The sequence below is a fragment of the Clupea harengus genome, chromosome 8 (assembly GCF_900700415.2).
Source record: "Clupea harengus chromosome 8, Ch_v2.0.2, whole genome shotgun sequence".
NCBI lineage: Eukaryota > Metazoa > Chordata > Actinopteri > Clupeiformes > Clupeidae > Clupea > Clupea harengus.
The window spans coordinates 7,583,077-7,602,913 of NC_045159.1; the positions used below are offsets into that span (position 1 = coordinate 7,583,077).

The window sequence follows — 19,837 nt, forward strand, 5'->3', positions numbered from 1 at the left end:
GATATAAAATATTCACACAGGATGTAATGGCCTCTGCCGCTGCTCTGGTGCAAAGGTAAGCTTTGAGACTATGGGAAGAAAAAAAAACGTAATATTGCTGCCAGTTTCAAAACACACACCCATAGGCACTCACAACAAAACAACATTGTTTTAAACAGCAGAATTGTACTGGTTTAATATTTCATCGCATAATTCAATAGTGGGACATCGCTGTGTGTGAAAAGTGTTCATGTTGTATGGATATTAAATGAGGCCTAGAACACACATACACACCCTTCCACATACAGTACATGTGTACAAACATACACACAGGTTTAGCAAAGACAAGCTCGAATCAGATTGATCTGAATTCCTCCCAAGTTTGGTGACTGCAGTCTCTTACCCTACAGCAACGAACAATACATCGTCAGTAAGGCTATTTAACTGGCCACCAGTGTGCAATGTAGTTGCACTGGATGGGATTTATATCTACTGAAAACCTACAAATAACCAACGTTTCCAGGGAGCGATGGCGGAGAATCACAACGATTACATTCACTATCCCTACTTTATGCACTATATGTTATATCAAGCTTTTCAAGCCATTTGCTGTCACAGCTTGTGATTCATTTATTTATTCGAAACATTCTCAAGAAACTTTCTCACCTGAATTTCTCCAAAATGTATTTCACCTATGGCTTTTTTAATACTTGGAGTAACTGCCAGAGTTTTCCTACCTCTGAATGGTACATAATTGATTGATAACAGACAAATGGCCATTACTTTGCCTTCAGCCTTTTACTGTTTTTTTTACCTCTCTTCTACGTGGCATTATTGATGCCTGCTCTGAACACTGCGAGCTGGTTTCACCTGTGGTTTACACCTGAAAGTCTGTGCTGGGGCCTAGTTGTACTTATTTGGTGGCTGCTGTATGGAACATAGTGTATGAAAGATTGATGCGCTGCTGTGTAGGACATTTTTTTTTTATTCCTACTTAGTATGACTTCATGAAAACCACATAAATAATTCAAAAACACACTGAAAGCTTTTCTTGATTCATTCTTTTAGAGCCATATTCCCTTTCTTATCAGAAATAAAGTTTATTTTCCCAGAGGGGTGTTGGTATGTTTTTGTGTTGAATACTAGGTTGGAGGCTTTTTAGAGAGACAGACTGGACCGAGGAAAGTGTAACACTGTGTGGCATGAAGTATAAACCAATGGTACAATCCAATAGCAACCCAATTCCCGTCACTTCATCTGGCAGCATTTCAACTTGAATTCAAGTGGAATTTATATTCACAGCCAGACCAAATCTTCATGGCATTGAGATATATACACTGAACAGATTTATAAATGCAACATGTTGAGTTCTGGTCACATGTTTAATGACCTGTAATAAAATATCCTGTAAGCTTATTTCTCTCACTTTCTATGCACATGTTTATATATTTAGCTACAGTCATGCGGAATTCAGAGTTAACTCTACTGAACTGATTAATGTCCTTACTTATATGAACTGCAACTCACTGAAATCTTTGAGATCGTTCCATGTCGCATTTATATCTTTATTCAGTATAGATACAGTATATCAGACAAAATCAACAAGAGGGTTATGGCTCATTTGAAAGTATATATCATATAAACATTTTATTTAGTGCATTTTATGTGTACAACGGATAACAAACTGGAGTATACCAGGATAAAATCCTACCTGTACATTCAATTCTACCCTGGCATAGACTGGAGAATGCAATTTCTACATGAAAGAATACACAAAGCTTTATGTCATGCAGCTATATCCCAGAGGTCCACACTGTCTCCCATGCAACACATACAAATGTTCAACGAATAAGGAAAAGCTAATGGAGCAAGGAAACAAGAATCGGCATGGCATGGCAAGTATCGGCATGGTCAAGGCAAACTGGGAGAACATGATCCTTGAGAAAGGGAATGATCTTTGAAAGCAATCCCTTTCCATGTGTAATGATCTGAATGAAGCTCAGTAAAAGCGACGGATGGTTTTCTCTCACGCGGAATACAAAGGATCTTCATCGATAGAAAACAGACACCTCTCCACCTTTCGATAAACAGTGACTTTGCCTTGGATAATGAACAAGATAGTTTGTCATTCCGAATCTTTTTTATTTCAAAATGTCCAGGGGCATTCAGTCTTAAAAATAGACTTTAACAAGACACACAAACACCTTCGACAGATTAGCATGGCATTGACCCTCTCTCCACTCGTAATACTGATTAATAGCATTCATCCTCTAGTATTCCTTGTGCTGTCCATCTGCGAAAGAATGATTAGGCTTATTCAAACTGGCTGGCATTAAAACAGTAGACTCTTCTTTGGTGTGCTGAGACAGAAGCCAAACTTCACCTAGTCATGAACAGAAAAGCTTGGAAAGGATCAGAGCTCTCTCTGAATGCTCAATCACCATGAGACCAAACATGACTAGCCAATGCTTGAAGAGACAGAGAAGATGGAGGACATGCCTGCTTTCCTGACTGCCTCTCTCTCTCTAACTCCTTCTCTCGCCTGCTTTCCTGACTGCCTCTCTCTCTCTAACTCCTTCTCTTTCCATTTTCTAATAAGTGTCGTATTAGTTTAAATGCAAAGCAGCTAATAGCATGCTCAAGCTGTCAAAGCACAAAATAGGAAGAACCTCACTTGCATAACTCTGAGGGATAGACAAGAAGGAGCACAGAGCGGCGGACTTTCTGACAAGACATCTCTGGGGAGTTGGTGTCCCGGTCTATAACAGGGTTCTTGTAGAAGGGAAATTCACAGGAAATATGCTACACACGAAAAACAGGGATATTCCTGGGAGTGGTCAATCTCGCAAACATTATAATGGCTTGCTGTACTGTTGTTGTCTTTGTTTTGGATGTTGTTCTTATTTTTCTCATTGTCAACATTTTTAAGTTCGTTTCAGGTGTTTTGTTCATTTTGCACTTATATCTTGTCGTCACAGTGATCTCAGGAGATTAATCAGTAGCCTTTTTGGAAACGTCCATGTCGTGGTTTGTTTGTGCCGATAGGTTAGATGGTATGTATCAGCAGGTCCCGTGTGTCTTCTGGCCGTTGAGGGATTCTGAGGCCATGTCGCCGTGGTTATGTCGCCTCGTGATGACTCAGCGTTTTGCCGCCGTTCAGCATGGCCGACGCGCTCCTGCTCTTCGTGGGTGTGCCGCTGCCCGAGCGCGAGAACTCAGTGAGATCGTGAAGGGACGGCTCTTTGTACAGGGCCACTGTGAGAGAGGGAAAAGGAACAGGGGGTGGGGGGAGAGGTCGCGTGAATCAGACAGAAGGGAAATTACACAAGAGAATCCCAGAGCTGCGCACAGGCCAGGTAAACTCAGTGAAGGTCAGACGAGAAAAAAGTGTTGATGATGAAATAGTGCAATTCTCCTCACTGAGCAAGATAAAATGCAGGAACTGTGATAAAGAGGCCAAATGGCTTTCATAACTTAACCTACAGACTGCTGTGATGTTAAGACATACCATGGTTGACCCTATCAACTACTTTTTTTTACAATTAGGTTACTAGATGAGATGGCGAGAAAGACACAACAGGTTTTCACACACTCAAGACGTTGGTACTCACCCTTCAGAGGCTTGGGTATAAAGTGTGCGGCTGGCTTGTTCTTCTTCACGTGGTTTCCTTTCATGATCTGCCCCTCTTTGTTAAGGCCGAGGTACCAGCCTCGACCGGAGTGCTGCTGCCGGTACATCATGGAGGAGTAAGTCACGTAATAGTTCTCAAAAACAGACTCCTTGAACTTGCACTCTGGTGTGAAGTGTTCCTGGGAAAGTGAGAGCGGGAACGAGAGAGAGAGAGAGAGAGAGAGAGAAAGAGAGACATTAAACAGAGCGTGGCAAATGGTGCGGGAGACCTGTAATCTCCAGCAAGGCATGTTCACTCAAACAGCCTCTTCTCTTTTCAACAGCCTCTCTTCACAGGAAATGGGGCTGTCAGAGCACCGGAGTCCTTTGTGCAGCCTTTCGTCTTCAAACACAATAATAACTTGAAAAGCTGCATAAATAGTACAACAATAGACTTTGAATTAGCAATATAAATGGAGATAGCTATTTTCACTTATTTTAATTAAAACATTTCACATGACATCCATTGTGCTTCTCTTCTGCTCAACTCAAAGTTGCACATTGTTTCAAACTGATTTGTTCATTGTGCTTTCGTGTAGGCTACAGCGCAGAGGTCTGAGTTGGCTGAACCGGAGCCAGACATCATTCTCCAGGCTCCCTCCTTCACTCTGCCGCACAGATTAAACATTGATTCCCCTCACCGCCGTTTGAGTCACCCTCTTGGATCAATAGATCTACATTCATTCACTGGTAAAAGTGTAGTCATATTAGCACGAGTGTCAGTGCCTATACATTAAAAACCAAAAAACAATTCTCATGCATATTGCACATATAACACTGGAGAGTAATGCACCACTGGCATGCTATCTACCCCAGCAGTGTTTCCAAATGCTTAAACATTGCCTCAGCAATATACAGAGTGCACACTGTGCAGTCAATATGACAGCACCATTTCAAATAGATGGGAACAGTCATTGGCAGTCTGCTAAAATATTCATTTTGTCATAATGCATTAAATCAAAAACCGGATATGGATATGGATGGCGCTGTTTATAATCCCGTCATTTTAAATAAAGCAGAGTTCCGCAGGGCACTAAGGTGTGCTAACAGAGAGAAAAACCAGATAAAAGACTAGGAGAAGCTAATATGATGATTCAATTTTCATTTGGCTCCCCCCCCCAATATTACAGTAATATTGAGATTAAAGGGATTTTAATGACCGAATCTTCTAGAAGAGAGATGAAATTTAGCATTATGAGCAGTGTTTTGATAATCTAGAACTGATGATAACACTGTCTGCATAGCAACATGCAGGATTTGACATTCATGTTTCTGTGGCTCGGGGTAACCATGGCAACTTTTGATTCCTACAGAATGTGATCCCTCTCATACAAATTAACCTGGGGGTCAGACGGTGAGGAGAGAGGCCAGAGAGGGTGGAAGGTGGTGGGGTATAGGGTGGGTGGGCGGAAACTGAGAGAGAAGAGGGGGTAGATGGCAGATGAAACAAAATAAAACAGGGAAGATGGCAAGACAAAAGCAAAACTTCTTCTGACTGATCTTTACAAAACAAGACAAAACAAATATAGAACAGAGAGGAGTATATGTTGACAAGAGCCAAAAGCAACGAGACAGACGAACACCCGGTGGGGTGGAGAATTAGGCAAAGCAAGCACCTCTCCTCTCTGTGTGTGTGTCTGTGGTTTACGACGCCGAGAGAAAGAGAAACCCGTGTCGAGACGCTTAATCAGCAGGCTGTCCCTCAAGTGCTGTTAAAAACACACAGGCAACGTTCCTCTGATTTATTACCACTTTCAGTTCAATGGAGTGAAGAAGGACTAGAATCAGTTCAGTCCATCTCACTTTGAGCACCTGGGGAACTGTTAATTGATATGTTTACGTATATATGTATATAGTAAAGTATAGTGAAGTAGCTACTGTAGGCGCAGGGCCATACTTACTGAGGTGTAAAGAAAGCCTTCATTGTTCATGGCCAGGTATAGCTTAGTCTGCACTCCTTGTATGGCCACAACTCGAAGCCCAACTGGAATGAGGTTGAACACAGCTGTAGAGTAAAGACAAGAATGTGCTACACCGTTAAATAACTGCAACAAAAGAAATTTTATTGAAACAATTCTTTTCCTTTGGTTATTTTCTTTTTACCGTAACTGTTGTCCTCCTCTTTTGTGCCATCGATGGTCCCATCAGCTTGCAGCTGAAGATGGAAACCCTGCCGGCTGTTCAGTTTGGTCACAATCCCCTTGAGCTGGGGCTCTGGGGGGCCGAGAGGAGTCCACAGTCAGACAGACAGGATGCCAATAGGAGGAAAGGTAAACAGTTAAAGGCAGTAGGTGGCATTGCTCACAGAGGTTATGAGAATACAGCACATGCAGTGAGATGACATGGGAAGGGGAGTCTGACAGGGATAAGTGGTAGTGGGGTAGTGGTGCCAGACTCATACTGCCATCCTCTGCCTTCTGGCTCAAATCATTTCCACCTAAACTAAAAAAATCACAGTACAAGTGCTTGCAGAGGCAACAAACCCCTGGTTTTCCATTGCCTGCCATTTATGTTAAGGTCACTAAACTGTGCATGACCATTAATAACAAACACACCGCATACAGTACCTGCATATTGCTCCTAGGCATATCTGTCTGTACATCCATGTAACACACTGAAAAGATTCAGCTCCAGTTTCACCGTTTTATATTCCAATGATTTTCAGGTTTTCATAAAGACCACATAGCCTTGACCACATAAAAAAAAACATGGAAAATATCTCCATAGAGATGAAGAGAAATTGCACAATGTCTACTGTGTCAGATCAGAACTAACTCAGGACCCTTGTGTTGCATTCAGCCCTTTGTTTCAGGTAAGCCACGGCAGTGCCGAATAGAGCCTGAGGGATCCACATTACCAGCTCTCAATGATAGCGGTGTGCTGCATACAAATCACAAGCAACAACATCCCTAAACTGTTAACGAAAATGGTGATATGCTGTGTAAGTTTTATTAGTTACCTTTCAGGACACCTCTGATTTCAGGTGAAACAGAGCAACTAAAATAATGTTTCAGGGTTTGGTCGATGGCATTATAGTGTTCGAAACTGCGGACTGATAGTGGTGCATGTGAAGATGATAATGATGGGGTGGTTATTGTAATGACTAGGATGAAGATGAACATTTTTATGGACTGTCTTTATAGAGGAAAAAAACACTCTCAGCATCAGACCTGGCCGCCTTCTCTTTCGCTTCTTTGAGCCAAATAGTTTGACGCGTGAGAATACACTCAATCTGCTCGGTTTCTCGCAGGTCCCTATGCTCTTAGCCGGGCTACTTGCGCAGCGGCCAGTATTCTCCTTCTGACGCTCCCTCAGCAGCCTCCTTTGCCGAATGAGGGAGCTGGCGATCGCCGCAGCCGTAGCCAGTTTGGCGGTTTGATATGGCAACACGTCCCAGATGGAAATCAAAACTCCTCCACTCAGCAGGCACTGTCTGTAACAGGCTAAAATGCTGTAAACATCATTGGGTTTTATTAAAAATAAAGATCCATGTTTGCGTCCAAAAATGTGAGGGAAACAGGTCCATTTTACTTCCAATTGTCGCTCTTTTTCTTAAAGACGTGACTCCCACATTTCCTTTGACATGTAAATCAGCTTTATATATTCTGTTTTTCCTTCTTCATAGTGTCCAACAATTCCTTCTCTCTTAACGGGAGAAAAGCAGTCCTCAACAAAACGCCTTCTTATTGAACAAATTTCAGTTGTACATCCACTGCAACAGACCCATGCATAACGCTTCATGGTGCGTACTTCTAGAGAAACAAAAAAATGCTATTTTCATGTTTTCCAGATGCCAAAACTATAAGGAATTCTTCACCAACGCCACGAACGGAGCCTAATATGCCACTTGAAGAGCACCTGTTAACACAACGTGGAATGAAATTCATGAATTATATACCTCACCCGTTTAGCTAAGAGAGAGAGAGAGGGGGGGGGGAGAGAGAGAACCTGTAAAATTGCACTAAGGGGTTCGCCGCCTTTCACCTTGCTGTTTCCGATTATGACAAGTTGTTTAAGGATACGAGCTGTGCGTCTTTCGGTTCTCGGTTTTCAGGTCGTTTGGCATATGAACAAACATCCGTCTGCTGCAGATGTTTTTAGTCACACAGCAGCGGGGATCTGCATAGGACGATCAGCTGTCAGAGCCCGATTTAAAAAGAACGCCCAAAATTTCGGATGAGCTCCAGAAAACTGAAAGACATTGCCAAAAATGATAAACAGTAAACGTATATTTACTGACAAATACCAGGGTACATGGACGAAATTCAGAATTGTAGCCACGATCGAGATATAGCCTAGTGATCTGGTTTAACCAAAGATCTGACTGCAATCGTCCCGACTTCTCCCTCGTGGAGACTACGGAGTGAGCTTGTCTCTGCAGCAGCAGCTGCTATTCAGCTCACAGTAGGTCCTGCAGCAGCGGCTCAAGGGGCTGCCTGGTGACAGCAAAAGAAACGTGACTGAGGTTTTCAAGAAGGCAACCTATGTAGAATGCCACAATCATACTACCCATGTTCTGTCTCATAGCTTCAATTGCCTAATCTGTATGGCTTTGCCTAGCAAAATAAATATCAGTCAAGGTTTGGGGAGATAACAGTTATATGAGGGTAAATAATTGAGTCGGAAGCGAATTATTCAATTAAAATAAATTCAGCTGCAACTTATTATTAGGTCGATTCGAAAACGCAGACAGCTGAAACTGCAGACAATGCACTAGCCACTCCCATACTTCAGACAACTTCGTGAACATTCTTCATGAATGTATTTGTATGACCCAAGCTGTGAGAGCACTATAGTCCCAACAAAACACAAAATGACTCAAATATATTACAAAACCTCCATTTACTCTATCTTTCCTGTCCAACTCATCATATTACATAACACGAAGGTTATACTGGCTTTTCCTTGCCGCCTTGAAGACGGTGGGAATCCTATACCGCCATTCACAATTTTCAGCTCTATCAAAACAGTAGTACAGCTCTACAACCACATGAAGTCAAAGGTGGCAGCCGTATGTTTAGGCCAGCATTACTTGTCTACAGAACAGCAAAGAATGCTGGCTATTTTATGTGTAGGCTATTTACAAAAAAAGTATGCTTCGAACATTTTTTTATGTACAAAACGCTTTCAGGTATAGACTGGTCAGAACCACGGACAGCGAATGTCATCTTGACTGGCAACTGCTGCAATGATTTTTAGGCAAGGTAAAAACCTTTTCATCCTTTTCAAAACCCCCTGACACCTGAAGCCACACAGCAAAAAAGGTGTAGGCCTACCTGATGTGGATCTCCTTAGAGGAAAGGCCATGTCTCAGTCTAAAGCACCGGAATAGTCTTTCGGCTAGCGTAATGTTGGCTGTGAAGGAGAGGCGCTATTCAAAAGTTAAAACTGAGAATTCTCCAGGGCAATAAATCCATTAAATCCGTGCACACGATGGTGGTACCAGATCATTATCAACCGCTCATGACGGTCCATTATGAATTTACAGAAGCTCATCAATGATTCATCTGATGGATCCATTTCCTGATCTAGCCGTCATAAACATCTTTACAGTGGCATACCACACACAGAGTCGATGAAGTTGACAGTCGCTTGCCATGGTAAACAATTTAAGGACGTTGCCTTTGTTTGTCTCGCTCGTTCCAATCACATATGAACGAAAACTGACTTATACATGGATCTACCCATCTCGTGTATTATTAGCTATTTCTAAGATATTTATCACCTGTAATATTTTGTTGCGAAAAAAAGTTCGAAATCCTAGCAGAAAGGGAAGAGGCTTGGCTGTTAGAGCCGCAGGACATTTGTTTCCGCAGCAACTAATATAATCATCTACTGATGTGATGAGGAGTGAATCTCATTTTAAATCGAGGGAATTGAATTACCCCTGCAGTATTTTCCAAACACGAAATACAATTTAATTATTCGGCCAAACATGAATTTATTTAGCCACCCACCAATGTATCTATCTGTCGTTTCTTTCTGTCTTCCTGTGTTTTCCTATGTTTAAGGCATACATTCAAGCCCATTAATCCAGTACCCACAATTATACGTCTAATACCAACATAAATGAAGAACTGATCAAGACACACACCAAATTCGATAAAAAAAATGTAACAAAAATACATCACACTGCAATTTTATATAACAAAATGTTTACATTTTACAAATAAAAAAAGTCCTAATCGCAGAAATGTTTACCTTTAAGAGAAACTTAAGTTCGGTGTTTTGAAGCAGTTAACAACTTGTTGAATATCTGCATTATCTCTTCAAACTGGAGGAAATCCGCATGGTAGTGTGTTAGCCAGCCTCTAACCACTAGATGTCGCTACATTGTTATGACACAAGAGCTGTATGCTCATTACAGCAGAGTGCTACTATCACCCTTCATTTTGCTTTTAAAAAAAGTGTTTCAACTGCCAGGACCAAAATCTATATTTGTGGTACTCTGATGGGAAAATGACTGACAATGAGAAAAGACCCGGGGGACCTGCGTTGGTCAGCACGTCTGGTGTAATATATGGTCACAATCATGGGATTCTGCACACACGGCAAACATTCTACTGTAAACTGACACGTGCAGATTAATGGTCCTTTGTGTCACAACAGGGGGAGGAGCGCTGATCAATTACTGAAATGTAAATTCATTTATATGTTAATTCACGTAATTAATCTTCCCTAGCATTCAACTCCGCAGTTAATGGCCTGGTGACGTCAAAAGGCACAAACACAAATCACGCTGACCCCAATTTGACAAACTCATTTCAACTGGTGTGACATATGGTGACATGCCAGATCAAATGTGAGGGAACATGGCCCCACATGCTTTAGAAAACAAACAAACAAACAAACAAACAGATCATGTGACGTGCTGGGGATGTAGATGTGCGTATGTACACCAAGGTTGTCTCCACAGAATCAGCTCTGGGACTCCAGTCAGGGCCCAGGGCTGTTATTCTAGTGTCCCTCATGCTGGCTTCAGCCCCTATCCATCAACCAACTTTCACTGCTGCCAATCACCCAAGACATGCATAGAGAAGTCGGTGCTCCATAGTGTGTGTGTGTAGGGGGGGGGGGGGTGTAGTTACCACAACGAGATTAGCGAAGCAAATGCAATCTTGCTTGTGTTGAGCTGGTGCTGGAATAGAAGCATTGACCTGCTGCTGAAACAAACCTTCGGGAATCTTGCCCTTCCTAAAGATGATCAGCCCAATCGGAAAGCAAAAGATTTCATGGCACTTGCATTGAAAATCGTAGTCTGTATTTTTTAAATCCAGGGATTGGAGAGAGTCCTCACGTAAAATAATGTATTCCCGGGTGTATGGAGAGTCATCTTGAACTGTTATTACATGGTAACAGAAGGGATGTCAGAGGTATGATAATGAGCCATCACACGATGATTAATGATGATTCATTCAGACATTTACACACACACACACACACACACACACACACACACACACACACACACACACACACACACACACACACACACACACACACACACACACACACACACACAATAATACAATTAATTTAACATCTACTTTAAATTCATATACCAGAATGCTTAACATCCCTGATTAAATATTAATTTGAAAAAGCAGTGATGTATTGACATTTGGATGCAACATGTAATTGTACTATTCGTCTTTTTCTTCCATTTTTATCCTTATATGGCACACTGCCTCTAAGTACACCCAACCTATGCCAATTACGCCCACACTAAGTGAAATGTAATATGATGAACTACTGGAAAGACATGCAAAAACCTTACAACACCAACAACCGCACAACTGGCACTGATAAAATGCTTGCTAGCATGCAAACGCATGTCTTTTGGCAATATAGTCGGTGATGTAGTGCTGTAAAAGCTTTTTTTAAAAAAAAATTTCAGGGTGCTCCAACCTGGACCACAGAACTGTATAGTGTATAGCTTAGGCGGCTAGTTGAAATGACAGGTGTTTTTTTTTTTTTTTTAATATTTATTTTTGGGCTTTTTGCCTTTAATTGGATAGGACAGTGAAGAGAGACAGGACGTGAGCTGGAGAGAGATTGGGAGTGGGATTGGGAAATTACCGCGAGTCGGACTCAAACCCGGGTCCCCATGGGCGTTCAGGCCCATCCATGGTACGGGGATGCTGCTTGCGCCACAGCTCCCCCATGACAGGTGTGTTTATGTTTCCTTCACATGACTATACCATGAAAATGTATTTGAAGACGATACTAGTACTAGTTCCACCTGAAATTGCGATAAAAATAAAAAAATAAAAATGGAGCAATCAGAAAATAATATTTGATTTAGTTTGATGATTAAGTTGTGTTTAAATGCATATACTGTCTTGATGCATAAAGTAATTCAGAAATTCAAGGACAGTTGATAATGCAATGCAAAAGCATAACATAGCACAACATGAACGTCCCCAAGTTGACATATTGTCACACCCCTCAACTATCTGGTTTTCTTACACCCTCTTATTACACAACATTACCCAAAGTTTCAGTTCAGCCTGTCTTTAGTGAAGTAAAATTTGTAGGTTCTCAAAGTAACATATTTCAAGCCTTGTCACTGAATATTTGGACACAAGACAAATATGGGTTTATACTATGTAGTGCCCTTGTCATATCTGTAACCAGACTATTATAAGTGTAGTGTATTAAAGGCCAACATACAGAGTGACAATATGTGAAAGCATATTGATAGTTTGTATTTGCTTATACTAGGGTTAGTGTAAGGATTATGATTGGTCTTAGGGTGGAATATAAAATAACACCCAAAGACTCACCCCACACCTGCCCTATATACGATATATAAATCCATATGGAATGTGACTTGTTCAGTTTAGTTTTAAAACCTTAACTTGACCTTACATAACCCCGAAGAGACAGCTGTATTTGAACGACTGTACAGACAGGGGGCAGTGTGGCTGTCCTTACATCCTAACTGGTCTGAGACTAAACAAGTATAAGCGTGGCCTTGGTCTGAGGAGAGAGAGAGAGAGAGAGAGAGAGAGAGAGAGAGAGAGAGAGAGAGAGAGAGAGAGATAGAGAGAGAGAGCTGAGAGAAATGATGATACAACATGAGAGATCCCCTCTAATCAACTCAAGGCTATCATGGCACCAAGGCCAGGGGCTCAGGGGTGGGTGACAAGCCATCTGTCTCTGAGTGTGAGCATGAATGTGCACACTGTGTGTGTGTGTGTGTGGGTGTGTGTGTGTGTGTGTTTGTTTGTGTGTGTCTGTGTGCACAGTATGTTTGCGTGTGTGTTTGTATGTGCATCATGGAGCTAGAGAGCAAGGAAGAGGATTGTGAGAGTGATTTATCTGCATTTATCACCAGCTTTCATGGATTGGTGAGAGCATTTGCTAAAAATAAATGCATTAATGGATTATCTTAAAAGATGACAACATGTTTTTTATTTTATTTATTTATCTTTTGAAGGGGGGGGGGCCTTTACCCTTATTTTAGTTGACTTTTACTTTAACAGCTATATCTCACTCAACAGGAATGCAGTATCCCACAGACTACAAAAATGCAATAGCTTATTTTACATGCTGAATTTGAAAGTACACATAAAATGTGTAAATACCAGATTTTGCAAGAAATTCTAATGCATTTTATACATAATCTACTGTAGGCCCCAAATGCATAAACATTTCATCACTGGCTTCACCTACACCCTTACATTTCATTTCCCAGTTGTGGTGTACATTAGGAGGGTTAGACAAACGCACCTCACACAAATGCTAGTGACATTGCATCTCCTTCATTATTCATCAGTCCTTTATGAAAAATTCACTCGAACATCGTTCTTCCAAAAAAAGGATCACAAAAATACTCCCAACTACTCAGTACCATTCAGAACTCTTATGATTTCATGCAAGTGATGGATAGAGGATTAATAAGTCAACAGACACCACTATTTTGATATCTAAACATGTAATTTAACTACTTCAGCAGCATTTGACAATGTGCAATACGCACATGGAAAAAATATTTAAAAAACCCGATTGTGCCATGACCTAAATAGGATGAGATAGGCCTACTTCCACTTCTGTATTAAGTAGGTAGCTGAAGGAGCTAACAATTTTTTGAGGTTTAGTAAGAATGTGAACGTGGAGAATACCTTATTTATTTAGCTTTTGCCCTGGTAGTTAAACAGATGACGCATCTTTTACGTACAGAGAGAAAAACATTTTCTGTGAAACTTTACTTTAATTATTTCATACTATACTGGCTACTGAAGTAGCCTACTTAATTTCTGTTTTCTACTGTTTGGTGTGGGATCCAACAATAAGTTATGGGGAAGTTTTAATTACTTCTCATGAAGGTGTGACATCCTGTCCCTCTCTTAGAAAGCAATTAAAAGTTACACCTTACGAATGGAGAGGTTTTCTTGTTCATTAACCCACACGGTGAACTCTGTTATACATATGCCCTACATCACATGACGTAATGGACTTTAATGAGTCGGTCTGTATAGCAGCTTAATCAAGTTTAATCCTTTGCATAGATTTAAACAAAATATCCTCTAGTGGTCTGTGACAAATACAGTATGGGTAAACAGAGTTCAGTCGGAACAGAGAGACAGTTCGAACACCTTAAATAACTTACAATTGTGTCAAGCCTGATCTGAGATTTTTGCTCTACACATGCCTAGTAGCCTCCTCTTTGATGGTGGAAAATGTTGAGGACGTATTCCACTCCAGTCTGAAGATATCGGCCTAAGTTGTTTTGCATGGCTAAGCTTTTGACTTCACCACCTCCCTTTCACATTGAATATCCTATTTTACTTATATCACAGTTAAACTGAGCTTAAATGATTGTGAGCTTTAATCTATGCTCTACAAAATGACACTTTTGAAGACTTGGTGGCCTTCAAGGTCATCGTGGTATCTAGACAAACGTGCAAGGTGGTCAGCTGGGAACAGTTGGAACACCCATTGTTTAAAATGTTGTTAGGCCTATAAAATTACAAATCACTCATAGCCTACTACAGTCGTATGCTGTGAAGACGAATTAAAACAATTCTGTATATTTGAGCTGCCTGCCAATAACTGGCATATTTCTAACATGAAGGATATAATATATCAGGCATGAAATATGTAAGGTGTTTTTGTGTGTTATCTCCTGGGGCAGTCGCTGGTGCTGTTCCAACTAAACCCCATATACAGCTTGATCAAAAGTATCCTACTCCTTCTGTTTACGAGCTAAATTGGAAAATTTGATCTACTTATAGATATTATTGACCATCACTTTTTTAGTGGACAAGCAAATTAAATATCATATGAAAAATCACGTTTTCGGTTAGGCTACTAGTGTTTGTGTGACAATGCAAAAAGCAAAAAGTGTCAACTGTAGGCTACTCGTTCTACCCCAGTCTGACATGTGACCTGGTCATACACCTAATCTATTTCTCTCTCTCTCTTCCTCTCTATCTCTCAGCTGTGACAAGCAACAGAAATAACGATCTATAACGCAGTTGGGCAAATGCTTAGGTCAATAACGTAAATGATATACATCTGTCAAGCGTAGCCTATACGCAAAATAGAAACGATCCATCTTTTTATGGGGGAAACTCCCCTCTCCTTTGTCTCCATGGCAATATTACCCACGTTGCATCGCGAAAGAGAGCGCGGTGATTCTACAACCCTGGCTGGAAAGAAAATCTAAAACAATAGCTATCAACCGAAAACGATGTTAATAGTTCTATCTATAGGGTATTAAATAAATAATAGCCTACCTTACATTGACAATTGAATTATATAATTGACATAGTAATGCTTAACGTTTCTTGTTGAACTACGTGCTACTGTGACTGTACTAACCCAACTAAAGACCTGGATCAATTTGACGATAAATGTACCTCTTACGGAAAGACTTTTTCCCGATTCTTTGTCAAGTTTTGAAGTAGCCCAAGCGACACCCACCACATGCCATTGTATATTTTGGCAAGGGCTGTGATCTCAAAATATTTATGTTAGCAATGGTAAAATGGATAGGATAGGATAAGTATTAAGTAGGCGTCTAATCTAAAAATACATTGAGCCATTTTGCACCTATTCATTCGGTTGAGAATCTGAAACTTGTGGTTTCGGTGCGCACCTGTGCGCTAAACAGGTTGAACCATGTGGTCTTACCCTTGCTTGCATCCTTGTCATCTTTGGGCTTTATCGCTTTCATAGATCCTAGTTTGTTTTGCAGAGTTCCAGGGTTAAACTAGGCGTCCCAGCAATTTCACGAAGTATTGTTCCTTCTCAGTCCTTGGGTTGTCAAGCCCGTGCGTTTACCCACTTGGACTCTGAAACCAGCGCGCAATTCAAGAAACAAAGGGTTCGGTTAGCACCCTGATGATAAAAACCATGAAGTGAGGATATCATTCTAATCTAAAAATTCCACGATGTGAGTATAGTTAAGTGCAGCCCGCTGTAACACTGTAGCCAAATTATTAATTCAATATGTTACTATTGTCAAAACAAGATGAAGCGTGCAAAATCAATAACATATCAGTTAGATTACATTTTCTTTCGCTTACCTTAACCACGGTCCACGGCCTAGCAATTGCGACGGAAGAACATGCGTTCAACACTGTCTGTTTTGAGTCCAAACATGACAAGAGTGAAACAGCATGGAGAGTAGTGTCAGGGAGAATCATTCACTCCCGCCCGCTGTCAAAACGCCATACGCACGGAAATTCAATAAATCCGGTTTGAGGGCGAAGTTGATTTTTCTTAATTGTTGGTGAAACGGAGTGGTTAGCACTGAAGTGCTGCCAGAGAAAAGAAAAAGTATTCACACTACGAATGAAGCTGACAGCTTGCATGCACATGCCGGGTAGAAGCCCGTTTTACTCACGTCTCCACAACGATGTTGGTGAGGATGATGATGTAGTCGGTGATGGGAATGATCCCTCCTACAGTGCCTGAAGCCTACGCTTGGAGTAGATCACATGCACACTATGTAGAAGCCCGGGCAGTAAAAACGCGTTTCAGTGGTTTAAAATACAATTTCATTTTAAACGGCTATTACTTCCCGACCCAAATGACAGTTTGGGGAATGGCTCACGGATGAATACATTGGACCATTAAGGTTATTCGATGAATCTTCTGCAGCAATACCTCAGAAGACCAAACAGGTGCAGGCTCACCTAATGCAATTGGTTGGCTGAGCCCACAGGAGTGTGTTTGGGCGTGGAGTGGAGTGAGAAGAGGGGTGTGCTGTGCAATCTCAAAAATGTAAGTAAACGAGTATAGGATTAAAATCACAAACAACATACTAAATAGTGCAGTTAACTGAAACTATTAGACTGTTGGCTAGTACGTTTTTAGAAATATGGCCATTTAGTCCCATGATGTTTACATCTTATAACCTGCCCTTAGACTATTTTTATATTGTTTTACAGGCCAATTTTGCAGTCTCCATAAGCAACTGCAGTGATAAATGTATTTGTTTTGTATTACTGAATTTCTTAATTGTCTCACTTTGATTTAACGATATTCACCCTGGAGTGAAGCTCTCAGTGGTCTGTCATAGTTTATCCTGCCACTGAACTTCACGACTAGCATCAGTGGTGCTGTCCCTATCCCACCCCCTGTCACCTCATTACAGTATGGCCTGTCACTGCACACACAGTCAGCTCTGATAAACAGAGCCACATGGCTGACCTTTCATGTGGAATTATGTCCATCTGATGCCTGGTCTAGAACCTTCAATCAGCTTTTAATCTTGACCTGTGAGCATTCCAAACACACCCCAAGTACTGTGTTTTATGAGACTTAAGAGTCTTTGTCACTCACTCATAGTTCAGGATGTGTCTGCGCTGTGCTTCTTTCAAGGGTCTTTACTAGAAGTTGTGAATTAAAAGTGTCTGCACAAGAAACCTGTAGAATCATGTTGACCAGAATAATATTTTGCAAAAGAAAAAAAAAGAAAGAAAGAAATGTTAAAAGGAGACATGGGGTTGGAGTTAACAATATTAGTTTTTTTTGGTTATGCTTGACAATTGTAAGAAACTTATCGGTCAGCCTTGACAGTAATAGTTGCCCTAATAGCTCGCCACAAGGGCAGCTGATGCCACCTGATCCCGTGATTTACGTTCGTCTAATATGAAGTACAACCTTGCATGCACTCCTGTAGCATTCCGCCAGACTGGCTGATTTGCATGCATAGTTTCCTTGAGACACACCAGGCCATTTATATTCAGTTTTTTGTGTTTTAACAGCAGGAGCTTTTAGATACTGTCAGAGTCTTATAATATAATTTCCTGAGTTAATCGACTCATAACGAATATAAAAGGCCAGAGCTTGTATTAACATTTCTAATTGTGAAACAGAATTATATAGCACTCACAGGTTTACGAGATAGTGTGTGCATATTAGATTACTGAGAGTCATCACAAATATTTCCAGTTGGCCACCCAGTGTAATTAATTTAGCAAGCACTGGACCACAAGTAGACCTACACAATGTTGCAGAGGTTCATTGCATTTGAATGCATAAATGCCACACAACTAAAGCCTTCAAACAATAGCAACTAAAAACCAAAGAGCTGTTGAACTAATTATTACACTCAAATTGTTAAAACTTAAACAATATGTCATTACCCTAAATGTACAGGTACTTCTTACAGAATGCTTCATCCAAAGAGCTCTGTAGCATCTGTCATATTCAACTAAGTGGATGCTCTGTTGTGCATACAGGTCTTATTGAGCAAGCTGATGATTAGCATTCGTCACTCAGGCAGCAGCTGGAGGATGTTAAAGTGGTTTGGTTATGTAAAAACACCACACAACTCACTGATAGCGCTAAAGACTTTCCAGCATTGTTGGACCCTTCCACTGTGTTCAGGTGGGATGCTCTCCACAGCAAATCATGGAATATATTAATAAAGAACTGAGAATAAATGTCACACATCCTCTTACATTTGAAAATCTTATCAGCAAGAAATGAAGTGTTGCATGGAGCCACTGCAAAGCCACTGAGGTCAGAAACCTCAAAGTTGGAAACCAATTACATTCAAGAAAGTAATAATAATTATATTTGCTTTAGCAACCGTCTTTCAAACTACCGGTATGTTAAGATACCACAGAACAAAGGTAGCTGTTTCAGATGTCAGTCAGATTGTTGTCAGATAGTCTGACAACAATTATGTGCCTCTAGTCTTCGTGAGTAGCTGTGTGTGGGTTTAACCAATGGAAATGTATGGTGACTAAGACACACCAGTGGAAATTATTTGAACAGTATCAGATAGCAATTTATGTAAAATATCATCATTGAGCACTTTCATTGTTTTTTATTGATCGGCCTAAGCAGGTTACGTAATTACATGCGTCACAGTCTTTAGTCACTGTTCAGCTTCTGGATATCAGGTAGGCCTATGAAGCCGTTGTAAGTGTGTCACTATTTGCCATGTTACCCACACAGATCACAGTATACACAACACAATAAATGACTAAATTACTGTTTGTTTATGTTTTTACAAACATACCCACACACAGAGTGAACTTCCATTTATACTTTATCTGTCCAGCAGAGGAGTGGTCACCAATGTTTCTTAAGTTAGAATGTTTAAGGTCCAACATAAAAGTGTAGGATGCCTGTTTGCTCTAAGTACGTACCTCTCTGCACAATGTACACACATTTAGATCTCTCTTTCTCTCTCTCTCTCTCTCTCTCTCTCTCTCTCTCTCTCTCTGTCTCACTGAATGTGAATAAAAACCTTCCATCCTTTTAAGACATTACTAAGAGTGATATTCAAAATGGTAGCTGCACACACCTCTGCACTTTACAACACCCCTGCTACCAGCTAAACTCAGGAAGGAGGATAGTGAACCCTTCAGTCTGTGTCTCTCTTTCTTAACTGTGTTAGAGACATTTTACATGAAAATCATATGTCAAGAAAAAAACAATTTAGTGGTGCTTAGCAGCATATGTTACCAATGTTGAAGGTTTGGCTGGTTTTAGATTTGAAATCACATTGTAGAGGGTATTCAAACGATAACTAAACATCTCTTGCAACTGCCTTCATAAATAAAATATGTAGAACAGGCACTAATGTAAAGAAAGACAACCTCAAATAGTCATATTTTCTTGTTCACAGAAAATGAAAACAAATAAAGTATATAGAATCAAGAATAAGCATTTAAGGCACATTAATCTTGGAAAATAATATATTTTTTATCATTACCA

The 19,837-nt window shown here is 40.6% G+C and overlaps 1 protein-coding gene across 2 annotated transcripts; it reads right to left on the reverse strand.

Moving 5' to 3' along the window:
• Positions 1–1,513: 1,513 nt before the first annotated feature.
• Positions 1,514–16,628, reverse strand: fgf13b (fibroblast growth factor 13b). Of its 2 annotated transcripts, XM_031571691.2 has the most exons (7): positions 16,506–16,628; positions 16,186–16,419; positions 15,791–15,951; positions 5,753–5,863; positions 5,551–5,654; positions 3,591–3,789; positions 1,514–3,234 (listed from the first exon to the last, which is right to left on the reverse strand). In XM_031571691.2, the coding sequence occupies exons 3-7, from the start codon at positions 15,831–15,833 to the stop codon at positions 3,098–3,100; spliced, it is 594 nt and encodes a 197-aa protein (XP_031427551.1). In that variant the 5' UTR covers positions 15,834–15,951; positions 16,186–16,419; positions 16,506–16,628; the 3' UTR covers positions 1,514–3,097. The 2 variants fall into 2 exon arrangements, with proteins under 2 accessions (XP_031427551.1, XP_031427550.1); XM_031571690.2 differs by lacking the exon at positions 16,506–16,628 and having other exon boundaries at positions 16,186–16,492.
• Positions 16,629–19,837: the final 3,209 nt, after the last annotated feature.